General features: G+C 50.1%; 1 protein-coding gene across 2 annotated transcripts; it reads left to right on the top strand.

The window, feature by feature from the left end:
- The first annotated feature begins 656 nt into the window (after positions 1-656).
- On the top strand, positions 657-15,100 carry Mybphl (myosin binding protein H like). Of its 2 annotated transcripts, XM_041656890.1 has the most exons (9): positions 657-1,162; positions 8,630-8,718; positions 9,229-9,424; positions 9,613-9,752; positions 9,886-10,045; positions 10,150-10,286; positions 11,906-12,092; positions 13,784-13,827; positions 15,027-15,100. In XM_041656890.1, exons 1-8 carry the CDS (start codon positions 1,018-1,020, stop codon positions 13,792-13,794), a joined length of 1,065 nt encoding a protein of 354 aa, XP_041512824.1. In that variant the 5' UTR covers positions 657-1,017; the 3' UTR covers positions 13,795-13,827; positions 15,027-15,100. The 2 variants fall into 2 exon arrangements, with proteins under 2 accessions (XP_041512824.1, XP_041512833.1); XM_041656899.1 differs by lacking the exon at positions 11,906-12,092 and having other exon boundaries at positions 15,027-15,086.

Genomic DNA, 15,100 nt, shown 5'->3' with positions numbered 1-15,100 from the left:
AAGCACTTTAGAGAGATTACCTCGTTTAATCCTCATAACCCTATGGTTATTATTATCTCTACTTCACAAATGAAACCCAACTGAGATGCTGGGGGTGGGGAGCTGGGGGAGGCCTTGTCCAGCAAGCACAAGGCCCTGGGTTCAAGCCCAGCACACACACACACACAAGGGAAGGTGCGAGACAACCCCCAGTACACACGCATGTGCATGCACACACACATGAGGAAAGGTGGGAAATGACCCCCAGTACACACGCATATGCACGCACACACACGAGGGAAGGTGGGAGATGACTCCCGGTACACACGCATATGCACGCACACACACGAGGGAAGGTGGGAGATGACCCCCGGTACATACACACACACATACACACACACACACACACATGCATGCACGAGGGAGGGTGCGAGACGACCCCTGGTACACACATACACAGGGGCAGGCTGTCACACAGCTAGCTGATGACAGAGCTCAAGTGTGACCAGTGTAGTCTGGCTGCAGAGGACTGACTGTCCTCACCCTTGCCCTACCCTGCCCTTGGGGCTGGGACAGCAAAGGGAGGGACCCATGAAGGCCAAGGTGTGGACCTGCTGTTCAGTAAGTGTGGGGGCAGCTAAAGCTGTACCTGAGAGTTCGCTGGTCTTGGGACACTATGCCCTGTCAGATGGGCTGGAGGTCAGGAGTTATCATGCAGGTCTCTCACCAAAGAAGTCCCTGCTGTGCACCCTGTGCTCCAGCTCCCCTCTCCCTCCTGATGCTGTAGGGGTGTCATCTCACGCCCAAGATAACAGGGCCACCTCAGCCCCCCTCCTGGAGCTATTCTGGGCTGCTCTCTGATCCTCCTCTTCCCCTGGCCCCTACTTCACCCCTCAGTGGGAGTAGGTGGGTGGGGAAAAGCCAGCCCACTTACATAAGCCCAAGGCTGGCTGCGGACCCCAGGGAGATCAGCCTGGACAGCAGGTGCTTAGCCCCTCCCTCAGCAGCATCCGAGAAAATCTTCGGCAGGAGCCCAGCATGGAGACAGCCACCACACTGGAGGCCTCATGCTCCCAGCGGCAGGTGGAAGCAGCTGCTGGCCCAGGGGATGCTGAAGGAACACAGGTTTCACATCTGCAGGACGCAGCCAGGTCCTCTCGGCAGCTCCTGCCCTCTATTGAAGGTGAGGGTGGGGATGCTGAGAAGCGTGGGAGGGGAGGGAGGCGAGACCTTCCCACTGTCTTGGATACACTTTAGGGGTCCACCCACCCCTGTGCGCGGGCTTTAAGATCTTTAGGGAACTGCTACTGAGGATAATGTAGGAATATTCATGGGAGCCCTCACACTCCTTCTCAAATTGGGACTTGCTACTCAAATATCTGTGGTTTGCTCTTTAGCTGAAAAGTCAGCCAGTGAAGCGGCACTTTACAGTGACTAGCAATGATTTGTTATATTTTTGCCATCAAGAATAGTCACAAGTCCCAGGAGGACCCAGGAGACTCATAGCCAACTGGGAAGGGAACGGGGTGGGCGGGTGGGGGTGAGGTAGGAGACATTTCTAGGGGAAGAATGATCCCCAAACCAAGGCTATATGAGGAAGTTGAGCATCTTAGGCGGCCTCCGCCTGGGCCATGCTACAGCATCAGGACAGTACCCTAAAAAGCCCTGCACCAGCTCACCTGGCCATGGCCTCTCAAAAGTCAGAGCTCTGTGAAGCAGAGCCTTTTAGGGAGTACTTCATTTCTACTTTCTACTTGGTGCCTGTTCCAGCCCCATCGCCCTGCTAACTGCCCCAGCCCCAACTGTCCTGGCTGAGCCCCCTTCCCCCAGCTCACCTGGAAAACTGCCCGGAGCCAAATGAATTGTGTGTCTCCACTACCCCTGGGTCTGCAGACCCAGGACGTTGAGAAAGGCTCCTCCCTTCTTTGTGATGGTCTTTAGCCACCCTGTGGCTGTGCTAAACATTTAGCCCAACAGACTCCCAGTGGTACACCCGGTTAAATTTGCAGGAGATTTGAAGACCACACACAAGGAACCTATGAACTCCAGGAAGAGAAGAGGTGGGAGAAAAAAAATGACATTCTGCAGGTGAAGTTCCGTCTCCTTTCCCAGGGTGACCTCAAGCTACACGGTGACCTTGGACAAGTCAACCGCTCAGTTTCAGTTTCTTCTCTGTAAAAGGACTTTAAAGATCTCCCAAGCAGGGTAGTTAGAAGGGTTGCCGAAGCGATCTGATTTGCATTGGAAGAGGCTAAACCAACATGGGAACATTTCCAAGAAGGAGATGACAACCATGTTCTGTCCACAGCTACTCACTTTTGGACTCTTAACCCTGGGAAAGATAAACCAAAAGCGTTGCTGAAGTTCACAGGGCTTCTGAAACCCACCTAGCAATCTTGAAGGACGCCTGGCAGGGGACCTATGACTCCTAAGTTCTCAGAGTTCCGAAGACTGACTGCCTCCTAACACTGCCTGTTCCTCAGAGAGGGCACAGAATCTGAGGGGTGCTGCAGAGAGTGTGTGTGACAGCGGGGACGGCCAAGTGGGCGGAAATTCACTGGCATGATCAGAACAGGCTGCAAATGACCAATAATAGACGTTCAGGACGACTACACGGCCAAATCAGCAGGATGACGCAGCTGGCATTGGCACCATTTATCCTCAGCGCACCACCGAGGTACTGTGTCCAGGAGTCAAAACCTGAAGGATCGAAAGGAGAGGCTAGGGAAGAGCTACACCCCTGCGCTGGAGAAGCTGGGCCCTGAGACAGAGATGGTCAGCCACTAATTTCAACAGAATTGCTCTGAGCAGCTGTGCACCTGTGTCCCAGCTGAACCTCCTCCGAGTGTCTTCCAGGCCTGGGAGCTGATCTCACACTGAAGAGGAGTCAGCCTGCCTCTGTGGTTCCCTTCCTCCCCTACAAATACTGACTTCCTCACCTACTATATGCTAGACAGTGTCCTAGCAGTAGCCAGGTAGAAAAATAAGCAGAATTAACTAAAACAATGCCTTCAAGGTATATTCTAAAGAAGGAAGGGGACGGATAAGTGGAAGATGGTGTGGTGCCAAAAGTACCACAGGAAAGGAGTCCAAGTGCTGGGGGGAAGAGGCAAGCAAACTTCATGTTCCAAAAAGGACGATGAGCAAAGGCCTCACGAACAGGGTATGATTTGAACATCAGAAGAATAGATATTTAAGTGGATTATTTTTTCGGTAGGTAGATCAAGTGCAAAGGTCCTGAGGCAGTAATGTACTTAATGGGTTGGGTCACTGAGGCGATGGCACAGCCAGGGAGAGAGACAATGCTAGGATCCAGGGGCAGAGAGTCATCAAGACACAGCACTATGAAGGATGAACTGATTCTGGGATGATGGACAGCCAGGGCAGGGGTGAGGAGGGGCGGCCAGGGCAGGGGTGGGGAGGAGGGGCAGTAGTGATACAGTCTTTAATATCAGCACTTGGGAAGCAGAGGCAGGTGAATCTCTGTGAGTTCAAAACTAGCCTGATCTTCATAGTGAGAGCCTATCTCAGAAAAAAATTTTTTTTATCAAAGTCTGTCTGAAAGCATCTTAACAGTCAAGTCAGAATATATTTTAATCATTTACATAATCAATTCCATTTTCATAGATCACTTACATACTATTATTCACACTTCAGATTTGGATCTTCAGGGGCTGAGGGGATACATGGAAGGGAGAACTATGACGACCCTGTCTAAGGTGTCATGCCTCATACAGGCAACATGGTTATTTGTCAAATATTTCACATACATAGACATTGTATTTCCATGTCAAGTCAGCAGAAGTTTTGTTTTCTCCTGCATGCTTGTCTGTGCATTCACAGACATTGTGTGGGTGGAGGTTTATTTAACCAGGATCAGAAACTGCCAAGAGGGTGTAATGAAGAAAAAGAGGACAGAAGGAGCTGGGTGATTATGCAAGAAAGTGGGTGTCATGACTGTGAACTCTGGGCTCATGGGGAAGAGAGGAACAGGCAACACGGATGGGAGCTAGGGAGACTGGGGGGGCATGCCTCTGTAGCGACAGAATTGCAATATTGTAGCATTCGGGATGAGAGGCAAATGGAGAGTCTATCCATTAGGGGTGCTAGCTGATGAAATAAGTACACCTCAGAAACAGCGTGAGCTTCTTACTGCTAGTATAGGACTGAAAATAAGTGTCCCTCTTAGGGAGATCATTCTCCACAAAGCAATTCAAGGACACTGGCATTTTTCCTACAGGGGTTTTGCCACTTGAGGGGTCCTATGGTAATCTGCCTACAGACAGAAGTTGGGGGACACGGAAAAGTTATTTCTTACAAGCCCTGGCACTTAAACAATCCCCATCCTCTCTACTCACACTACATCAGAGAGAATTAGTACCTAGCCTACAGCAGCGGTCACGGGAAACTGTCCCTGGTGGGGCAGTTGCTGCTCAGATGTACTGTGAACGTCAGGTAACATCAGAGTTGGTGGTCAAGGTGGTCAAGAGGTGTGGAGGGAGTACACCACTCTCTGGATCACAGGAAGGTTGTAGTTTATGGGTGGGGAGAATGACCACGAGATCCAACACTGAAGCAGGCACTGAACTGGTGAGTGTCAGGTCCAAAAGAAACTCAGATCAAATGGCTAATTGCAGTTCCTATCAGCATCCCTAGGAGGTACCGCGCCAGATATACCATGCCTGCTGGCCTCCAGGCTCACTCAGTACCATGGCTCCTCTCAGCTTTTCTCACCCTGCCCCCACCCCCTACCCTCAAACTTCTCCAGCTCCTGGGCTTCCCTTCCTCCCTTCCCTTCTCATTCCCATATGACCCCGCCAATTTGGCCATACTCTTTCTTGGTTCCCTTGGCTCTCCCTTGGCGTTCCCCCCCATCTCTGCTCCTCCTCACATGACTGGGTTCAGTCTATTGGTCATGTTTAGTTCACTACTTTCTCTCCCTGCTCCTCACTCTTCCGGATGCCTCTGGCTGTCCTCTTCCTCATATCGACAATAAAGACCTTCCCTTTGACCATACTTTGGAGCAGTCACGTCCTTACTTCATCTATCTGGTGCTGAAACCCCCGCTTTAAACAGTAAACCAGGGAGTGAGAGGACCTGCAGGGGTTAAAAGGATGGACATTGAGATGACTAGGACTTATGTGTGGAGCCATGTTGATGACAGAGGCAGTGAGCAGGGTCCAAAGCCCCCAACCATGAGAGCAAGACCGAAAAGGGATGATAAGTCTTTATCACAGAGAACTGTTATTTCTGCTTCTATGACCTTTTGGTTTTCCTAATCTTGCTTTCATAGTCTTCAAGGAGGGTTTATAAGGCTGTCCTTTATAAGGAGGGTTTTCTCTTTCTTTTCCAACCATACCCTACCAATGTAGAGTGTGTAAGTGTAAATGTTTCTCTGAAAAAGTCTGTTGCTTCCTTCCCCTAGAAACATTTGCTTTCAAATCCATAGATGGTTTTGAACCTTTTGTCCTTGCTTTGATAACCACTCACTCCCACAGGCATGTGTTTATGTATGCATGCATGCATTTATTTGTGTGTGTGTGCACACACACACACACCACTCTCCCATATACGTGCTCTTTTTCTTCTCTCCCCAGGCCATAGTAGTGATGAGCCATACAATCTCAGGAGAGAAAGTCTCTGGCCATGTAACAGAAAATTATGGGAGGATATGGCCAATTATTTCCTATGAGAATAGAAAAAAAGGAACATGAGCTTCGGGAGATTAAAGTTGGGGTAGATAGTAGGATAGCCAAGATCTCAGGACTTGAAATAAGCTACATTTTTGAGACTCGGACAATATTCTGTTGGAGAGAAAAGAATGAGAACAATCCAGCTCAGAGGTCAATGTTTCTCAAAGGAAATTTCAAAATCCTTTCCCCCCGGGAATACAAGGGGAGAAAATCAAACTGTGGCCATCGGTCTTGGCCTGAGAACACTGAGGCTCTTCCTTAGAGCTCTGGGTTCTGAGTCCTGTAGCTTCCTGACATCTGAGGAGGAAATGCCCTTGGGTGTGATGGGGAAACCTCCCCAAGGTCAGTCCAATTTACACGGAGGCGTGAAGAAAAAGGCCTCCAAGGAGCCCTCAGTTAACATTCTGAGCATAGGGTCAGGTTGCTGACCAGGATGAATTTGGAAGGTGACAGAACCCAATGCTGACAAGGCACCGCTAGCTGCCAGACCCTCTCACTAACCAGCGTGTGGTCACCCTCAGGGCCACCTGTGGCTCTTCCCTGAGAGTCAGGGACACCCTGGTGACTTCAATAGGATCATCTTGTCAAAGACTCATAAATAAAGAGCCTCGGGGAGACTCTCCCCCACCTCAGCATCCCACGGTGGGCTCCCCTTGAGACTTCAAAGGCTGCTCTGCACACCCCCCCAGCTCTGCACAGGAGCTGATGCTCCTTCTTCTCTCTAGTGTGGGTGAACGGATGCTAACGTTCTCTGAGAAAATTTGTAAGAAATAAGAAATGCCAGGTAGAAACAGATATCAGCTCCCATCAGTCAGTCAGCAGAAGCCCAGACCTGGTCTTGAGCTGAAACCTCAGTAAGGTAGGACTCAGTTTATGTATCTCCCAGTGGGAAACGTGGCTCCTATCCTCACAGCTCAGGCCTGCTTGGTCCCTGAGCCTACCCTTCTGTCTCCCTTCTTTTCCCGCATCCTCTGGGTGGCTAGAGGTCATACCAGGCCCTGACTCTGGCTCCTTGGTCTAGGGAGACACTGATGAGGGCAGGAGACTGGATGGGTGAGTCATGCTTGGAAAATGGGTCCTTCAGACTTCTGGTTCCAGCTAGGGAGGCGGGAGTCCTGGGCGCCAGGCCCAACTCCACACCTAGCCTGGAGCTCAGCAAGTCAGTGTCTATCTGAGCCTTGCCCTCTCTGGTTGGCTTGTTTTTCTGGGTACTCACTGAGAGCCCTTTTAACTCCCATGGCCTAGTAGGTAGCACAGGGACAGAGGAGCACGTCCCTCGGCCACGTGCGAAAGCTTATTTCCTTGCTCAACAATGGAAAACCGAAGCCAACAAGATGAGGCTTTTTGATCTTCCTTTTCAATTACTTCTCTCCTTAAAAAAGAAAAAACTCACATCCGCCTCTGTTCAACCCCTTGGTTGCTTGCCAAGATGGCCACAGAAAAGGGACGCATCATACAACACTTCTGTTGTTCCCACCTCACCACCCCACCCCACCCCCGCCACCAAAGTCAGCAGAGAGCAGACAGAGCAGGGTCACTGGGCAGTCTGGGCAGCATGCCTGCCCTGTTCCTACTGAGAACACTCATGTCCCCTTAGCACACAGCTTCCAAAGGCACAGACCAAATCAGGTCCATCCCAAGTGAGAACAGCAAAACAAGGAAGCTAGATCAACGTGATGGTCAGCAAGCGTTCGTGTTTCTATTGACTTCTGAAGACAAGTGGTTGGAGATCATGATGGGAGGTTGGCTATAATAACATGAGGCGTATGAAGAGCACAGCGGGACCTCTGTCTATTATTTTCTTTTAACTCGCTTCATTTAAAGGGTTGCTTTATACAATGTGTGCATTCAAGCTGTTCAGTCTATAAGCAAACATGCTCATGTTGGGCCCAATACTCTCAGGGAAATGTGTGCTATCAGCAAACTTGGAATGCCCTGTCAAGCACTCTGGCCGCAGGAATGTACCAGGGTGAAATTTCTTCAACTACTAGGAAGCAGTTTTGGCAGGAAGTCTTGGGTTGTCGTGGTAACTGAGGCGCTGCCACAGTCTAACTTAAAACAAAAGCAGCAGGGGAAAAGAGGAAACGGCCACTCTGGAAAGGTAGGAGGAAAAAATGGTCCTCAAGTGAGCCAGGTGGGATGTCTGCACTTCTACAGCCCTCAGCATCCTCCCAAGAACACACCCTACAACCCCCTGAGCACCTCTCGCCTGCATTGATAGCAAAAGGCATGTAATCTCCCAACGCTTCCTGCTGCATGCCTGGAGAGCAAAGGCAAGGAAGGGACCCAATCCTCCCCAGGGTTTGTTTGTATGAAGTGATCTACTACCCTTGTGGAGGGAGCAGGGTGGAAATGAAGAGAAGGGACCCAGGCACTGGCTCCCTCTGGGATGTCTTCAGCGCTGTCTCCATTGGAGGACAGGGTGTTGGCTCCTCTGCAGAGCAGAAAGCCGTCTCTCAAGGCCGCCTGGGAGAGGATTCACTTGGGCAGCAATGTTATTAAGGACCAAGCAAAACATCACTGGGAAGACCAGCTGTGAAGACGGAAGGGTCTGGCACGTGGAAGGGAAGAAAATAAACAGGTGGAAAGCTGGTGGCTGAGAGTTACAAACCAAAGCCAGCACCAGGTTCAAGGTCCAGGTTCTCACTGTGCAGTCCATCCGGCTCACTTCCTACGGGCTAAGGTTACAAGTGGGCATTACCACATCCAGCTCCCATGTTCCTCCCAGAGACCTCAGCCTTTCCTGGGGTTGCTCCAGCCATCTGCCCCCTACGTCCCAGCAATGGAACAGGTGTGGGTGTATGGTCTAATGATCTAGCCCCAGAGTGACTGAGATTGCTGGATTTGATCCCCGGCACAACAGAAGGGTCTAGGAACATCCCCTATGATAAGGGCTTAATCTTTGAACAGCACCCACTTCCTCTAAGTATTTGTTCCCTGTTCTCTCTATCACTCAGAGTACCCCAAGATCTGGCTACCTCGGGTCCTGAGACAGACTTACATCCGGAAGGTTGGGGACACAGTGAATCTACTAATCCCATTCCAGGTGATCACACCAACCCCATGTTGGGACCAGGTCAGGGCTTTGACTTGGAGACAGAACTAGGGCCGTGGCCGTCTTTCTGGCCTTGGATGAGAAGACCCATAGTACCAGAAGTCTGAGGCCAGATCACCACCATCCCACGCTCCCAAGGTTGGGTTTGACCAGACAGATATGCCCCATGAGAGGAGGCAAAGCTAAGCCAAGCCCTGCAGCCAGGCCCTCAGTTTTAGAGGGTTCTTAGAGGTTTGGGGTCAGCCACTCAGCTAACTAGCTATTTTGAGTACCCTAAAAGACTCAAAGCCAGTTCTATGTCTGGAGACAACACCGAAAGGAGGGATTTTCCTGGAGGAGTCTATCAAACACACATGCACCCATGCACGCACCCTCTAGCTTAAGGAATGCAGCTCCATGTCAAGATACCTGTGGGCCTGGGGTAGACTCCCTGCAGCAACAGGAGGAGAGTGTGTATATAAGAGCCTCTTGGGAATGCTCCAGCCTTATCCCACTGCTCAGGGCAAACCCAAGCCTCAAACCACCTGGACTCACAATGGCTCTGCCCTGGACAACAGTCGTGTGAGTGTACGGAGCGGGGAGCAGGACTCCATTCTTTTCATCAGAGAAGCCCAGCGTGATGATTCAGGATGCTACCAACTCTGTGTGCAGCTTGGTGGGCTGCAGGCTACTGCTACCATCAATATCCTGGTGATCGGTAAGTTTGGGTGATGGGAGAGATGGTCTCTAGGCTCTCCAGGATGAACAGGAGCCAGCGCAGGGAGTCGCTGAGATGCTGGCAGGCGATGGGAGGCCTCTGAACAGAGAAAGGAGACAGGGGTGTTTCTAAGTGAGACAACACATGCGGTTTGCATGGTGCCCACTGCCATGGCTTTGCCCTTCCAGAGAAGCCAGGACCTCCTCAGAGTATTAAGTTGGTGGATGTTTGGGGCTCCAATGCTACTCTGGAATGGACACCTCCACAAGATACGGGCAATACAGCACTCCTGGGATACACGGTGCAGAAGGCTGACAAGAAGTCTGGGGTGAGGCCAGTCTGGGACGGAGGGAGGGAGGCATTCTGAGCTTCCAGAAGCTCCACGTGGGGTGAGGCAAAACAAAAAGAAAGAAAAGCCCAAAGCTGTGGTGTCTCACACGACGTCTCCCGGGGACCCACAGCTGTGGTTCACGGTCCTGGAGCGTTACCACCGCACCAGCTGCGTAATCTCCGACCTCATCGTTGGCAACTCCTACGCCTTTCGCGTCTTTGCGGAGAACCAGTGCGGGCTCAGTGAAACGGCTCCTGTTACAGCTGACCTTGCCCACATCCAGAAAGCAGGTAAGGAAGCTGAGACTGTGGGCTGCCAAGACTGAGAAAGAACAGGACCTGAAGTGGGGCAAGGTTCTCAGATGCCACATCGTGGTTCCTCTTGGTATCCACAGCTCCTGTTTACAAGACCAAAGGGTTTGCCCAGAGGGACCTCTCAGAAGCCCCCACGTTCACCCAGCCTCTGGCAGACTGCACCACCATCACTGGCTACGACACCCAACTCTTCTGCTCTGTGCGCGCCTCTCCCAAGGTGAGTGGGGAGCTGGGGGAACAGGGTGTCCTGAGCCGCTTCCTGCTACTGTCCCATCCTGAGCTATGTCACAGGGCATTCTAATTGAACATCTGCTCTCAGTGCCCCCATCTGCCTCCGGGACAGCAGGTTACTTAGGAACTGTCAGGGCGTCTGTAATTCAAGATAGATGGATGCAAACGATGTTCCCTTTGAGACTGAGGTCCTCACGTACAAAGACATCGCTTCCAGCTAGTTATCTGGCAGAAGTGTCCGATTCCCACTGGCTTCCCTTTAGTCACTCCTCATGCCTTGTCTGCAGGATTACACACATGCACGCCACTCGCTCTGCATGCAATCTGTTCTTTGTACTCCACACCCATAGCAGTCGTTACCAAGTAACTCAGGTTACAAGTGCAGGTCAGACTGAGTGGAGATAACATCTTGGAAGGGGAATTATGATAAAAACCACTCTAGAAAAACTACTTCCGAAACTGGGGGGGGGGGGGGGGGGGGGTAGACGGACAACGACAGAAACCACTCACAAGCAGTGGGATAGGTAGGATATGAATGGATCACAATATGTACATGAAAAATGGAGACCCTGGGCTGGCAAGATGGATCAGTGGGTAACAGTGCTTGCTCCCAAGCCCGACAACCCGAGTTCAGTCTCTGGGACCCACATGGTGGACAGAACAAGTGACCTCCACACATGCCTTATGGCTCCAGTGCACCCTTCTGCCTCTCCACATACACATAATTGTTATTTAAAAATTTGTTTTGAGATAGGAATTCTCTGTGTAGTCTTGGCTGTCCTGGAACTTGCTCTGTAGACCAGGCTGGCCTGAAACTCTGAGAGATCCATCTGTCTCTGCCTCCCAGGTGCTGGGCTTAAAGGCATGTGCCACTAGGGTGGCTTTAATACATATGTTTTATACATGTATTTTATACATGCACTTTTTTTTTAATATTTATTTATTTATTATATATACAATATTCTGTGTGTGTGTGTCCGCAGGCCAGAAGAGGGCACTAAATCTCATTACAGATGGTTGTGAGCCACCATGTGGTTGCTGGGAATTGAACTCATGACCTTTGGAAGAGCAGGCAATGCTCTTAACCACTGAGCCATCTCTCCAGCCCCCCTTATACATGCACTTTTAAGTGGAGCTCATAGCTAGGTGTGGTAATGCATACCTTTAGTCCCAAGACTCTAGAGGCAGAGATAGAGGGATCTCCGTGAGTCTGAGACCAGTGTGCCCAGCCTGGTCTACATAGGGAGAATAGTTAAAGCTACATAGGGAGACCAGCCTGCCTAGCCTGATCTATCTAGGGAGACCCTATTTTAAAACTTTTTTTAATTTAAAAAAAGTAGACCTTGATGTCCAGTCATAACACACAATGGCTCCTTGAGCAGTTTCTTCCAAGTCAGGGACATCTGTTGGAGTGGACTAGGGTTCAGTCACACTCTACACAAACCTAAGAAGGAGCTCCAGCCATTGCTGAAGGCACTGAAAGGGGAATCCAATCCCACAACATGGGGGCAGGGACCCTTGCAGGAAGCCATCATCCATAAGCCTTGCAGGCAGAGTCCTAGACATGGAGCACAGGAAGGACTGCCTCTCATCTTCATCTTCCAGCCCAAGATCATCTGGCTAAAGAACAAGATGGATCTCCAAGGCAACCCCAAGTACAGAGCCCTCAGTCAGCTGGGGATCTGCTCCCTGGAGATCCGCAAGCCTAGTCCCTTTGATGGAGGCATCTACACTTGCAAGGCCATCAACGCCCTGGGGGAGGCGTCCGTGGACTGTCGGGTAGATGTTAAAGGTAAAGATGGAGAAGCAGTGCCTAGGATGCCAGTGTCTCCTTCTTCCACCCTCCAAGAGAAACTCAAGCTGAGATAGAAAAGGCCCTCCCTTCGATGAAGGACTGTTTGGTTCATGGCTCGAGAGCACAGTCTGTCAAGGCAGGGAAGACCACAATAGGGCAGGGGTGTATCCTGGTAGCAGGAAGAACATGAGGCTGCTCCCTCATGTCTGGACACAACAGGAGGCAGAGAGAGATGAACACTGATGCTCCTCACGTGTTTTCCTTTTGTCTTTTTATTTAGGCTCCCAACCTATGGGATAATGTTACTCATGACCAGGGTGGGTCTTCCCTCCTCCATTAAAACCTTCACAGAGGTGCCTAGAGGTGATCACCTCAGTCACTAGATCCAGTCAAGAGAACATCATCACCACTGACTGAGGCCCTCGTGTCGCTGTCACCATGAAGATACACTAGGAGCTCATTTACCACCCATTTCTATCTATCACAATTCAACAGTGTAGGAAGAATCACTATTTTCAGTTTGTTTGTTTTTTTTTAAAAAAAGTACCAGTGTGAAATATAAGAGGAAAACTGTTTACAGTGATGGTTAGCTGGAGGTGGCAGAGATAACTGTTTACAGTGATGGTTAGCTGGAGGTGGCAGAGATAACTGTTTACAGTGATGGTTAGCTGGGAGACAACAGAGATAACTGTTTACAGTGACGGTTAGCTGGGAGACAACAGAGATAACTGTTTACAGTGATGGTTAGCTGGAGATGGCAGAGATAACTGTTTACAGTGATGGTTAGCTGGGAGACAACAGAGATAACTGTGTACAGTGATGGTTAGCTGGAGATGGCGGAGATAACTGTTTACAGTGACGGTTAGCTGGAGGTGGCGGAGATAACTGTTCACCAGTGATAGTTAGCTGGGGAGATGGTTCTCTAGAATGCCATCACCAAAGGCCAAGGCCCCTTGCTCAGATCCCTTTCCTTTAAGCCCTGTGATCTTTTTTTTTTTTTTTCGAGACAGGGTTTCTCTGTGGCTTTGGAGCCTGTCCTGGAACTAGCTCTGTAGACCAGGCTGGTCTCGAACTCGCAGAGATCCGCCTGCCTCTGCCTCCCGAGTGCTGGGATTAAAGGCGTGCGCCACCATCACCCGGCTAGCCCTGTGATCTTCTGTCCCAGTCCAGGAATGCTGCACAAGTTTACTGGTTTTATTTTGCTTTCCCCTTGGCTTGCTTAGGTAGCACTGCACTGTCCGCCCTTTCTAGGAGATCCGTTCATTTATATCCTTTCCTGCTACTTTGTCAGAATCCCCATCACGGAACTAGCATATTATTGGGTTGGGGGGGTCATTTTATACCTATATTCCTATATACAGTAAATATGATCATATCACCCTAGCACATTATTTTGTACTTGGCTATTTATAGATTTGTCTTCCAGCTAAACCATAAGCTCGATGACATCGAGCTTTGTTCCCAGGGTCAGCCTAGTTGCTGTCAGACAGAAGGTTGTAGCTAAATATTTGCTGCATGAATCATGAGTGAGGTGGCCTTTATATATCCTGTTCTCTACGTATAGACTCCCCAGCTAGTCTCATGGACACCCCCGAAGTTAAGCAGGACATCCATTCCCAGTGCTCTGGGAGGAGGTTTTCCAGAGATGTCTGCAATGTTAACACTGAGAAATGTCTGTGTTTTTGCAGCTCCTCATTAAGGCTGTCCTAGGAAGACGGGAAATTCGAGGAAGGTAAGGAAGGAGGGAAATGGTGTCTAGATGGATTAGTTCATGCTCGGGCAAATGCTGTTGAGTTTGGGATGAATGTGAGCCTCTCAACCATGTGTCCATGGTGATTTTTTTTTCCAAGACAGGGTTTCTCTGTAGCTTTGGAGCCTGTCCTGGAACTAGCTCTTATAGACCAGGCTGGCCTCGAACTCACAGAGGTCCACCTGCCTTTGTGCTGGGATTAAAGACGTACGCCACCACTGCCCGCCTTCTTCTCCCCCCTTAGGTCCTAACACTGTCAGCTCTTTGGAGGGACCTAGAATAGAGAAAGTCGACTTTTGTCATAGCCTGTGCATCTCTACTTAGGTCAATGATAGGGATGAAACCTAATCATCTTTGGAGAATGTGAGCTTCTACCTGATCATGGTGCTCTGTGGGAAGAGCTGGGTGGGGACCCTAAGAGGAAGAGACCAGAGTCCCCACTGGCAGACCTGCACTGTAGGTAGGGGACAGTTCTGCTCAGTGTTCCTACCTCACTATCATAAGTGGGTAAGAAACAAAGTGGCTTGTCCTCATTCTTTTAAATTTTATGCGTTTCTCCCTGTTCAGCAGAAGAAAATCATTTTTGTTAAATGTCAACAATAACTTAACATTTGGGTACGTGGTTTCCAAGCCGCTCATCACTGGCAAAGGGCTGCTTGGATCATTATCTAGAATGCGGTAGCTGTTTCGAATTCCCCATCATTCACAGGGAAAATGCTGTGTATAAACTTATGGCTGAGGTGAAAGAAAGGCCCATGGCAGAACAACAGAGACCTAGCTCCCCACATTTCCTCTTGACTTTCAGCTCCTGGCTGAAGAAAACTGAGCACGAATTCGATCCTCCAAGCCATTTATTTAAGCCCATCAACGATACGGAGCAAATGAAAACCCTATGGGCTGCATTAAATGCGCAAACTCTCCTCAGGAGAGCCTTCTCTGCCAGCTGGCTTATAGACGTTTCTCTCCCTCCCCGCCCTCTCTGTCGATACCGCGTTGTGTCAGTGTTGATCTTACAATCCTTGGTTCCCTTCTGGCTCCCAGCTGGTGCTCAGGAGCAAAGCATGGTGGGCAATGAATTTATAGCACTGGACCCAGGGACCATGAAGAGAGATGGTCTCAGAGCATCCTGAATGTGCTCTGTTTGTCTGGTATGGTGTTACTAACATAGCCTCTCCTTGCAGGGCCTCCGGGAAGCAAGACTGACAAGACTGTATTCTTAAGGAGCCTTAGCTGGCTTGGCCTAAGCTAAATAAAT

Source organism: Microtus oregoni, unplaced genomic scaffold (assembly GCF_018167655.1).
Source record: "Microtus oregoni isolate MIOR12 unplaced genomic scaffold, Mior012 000000F_ref0000247, whole genome shotgun sequence".
Taxonomy (NCBI): Eukaryota; Metazoa; Chordata; class Mammalia; order Rodentia; family Cricetidae; genus Microtus; species Microtus oregoni.
Note: the sequence above shows the minus strand (reverse complement) of the source record. Positions and strands in the feature narration are given on the sequence as shown.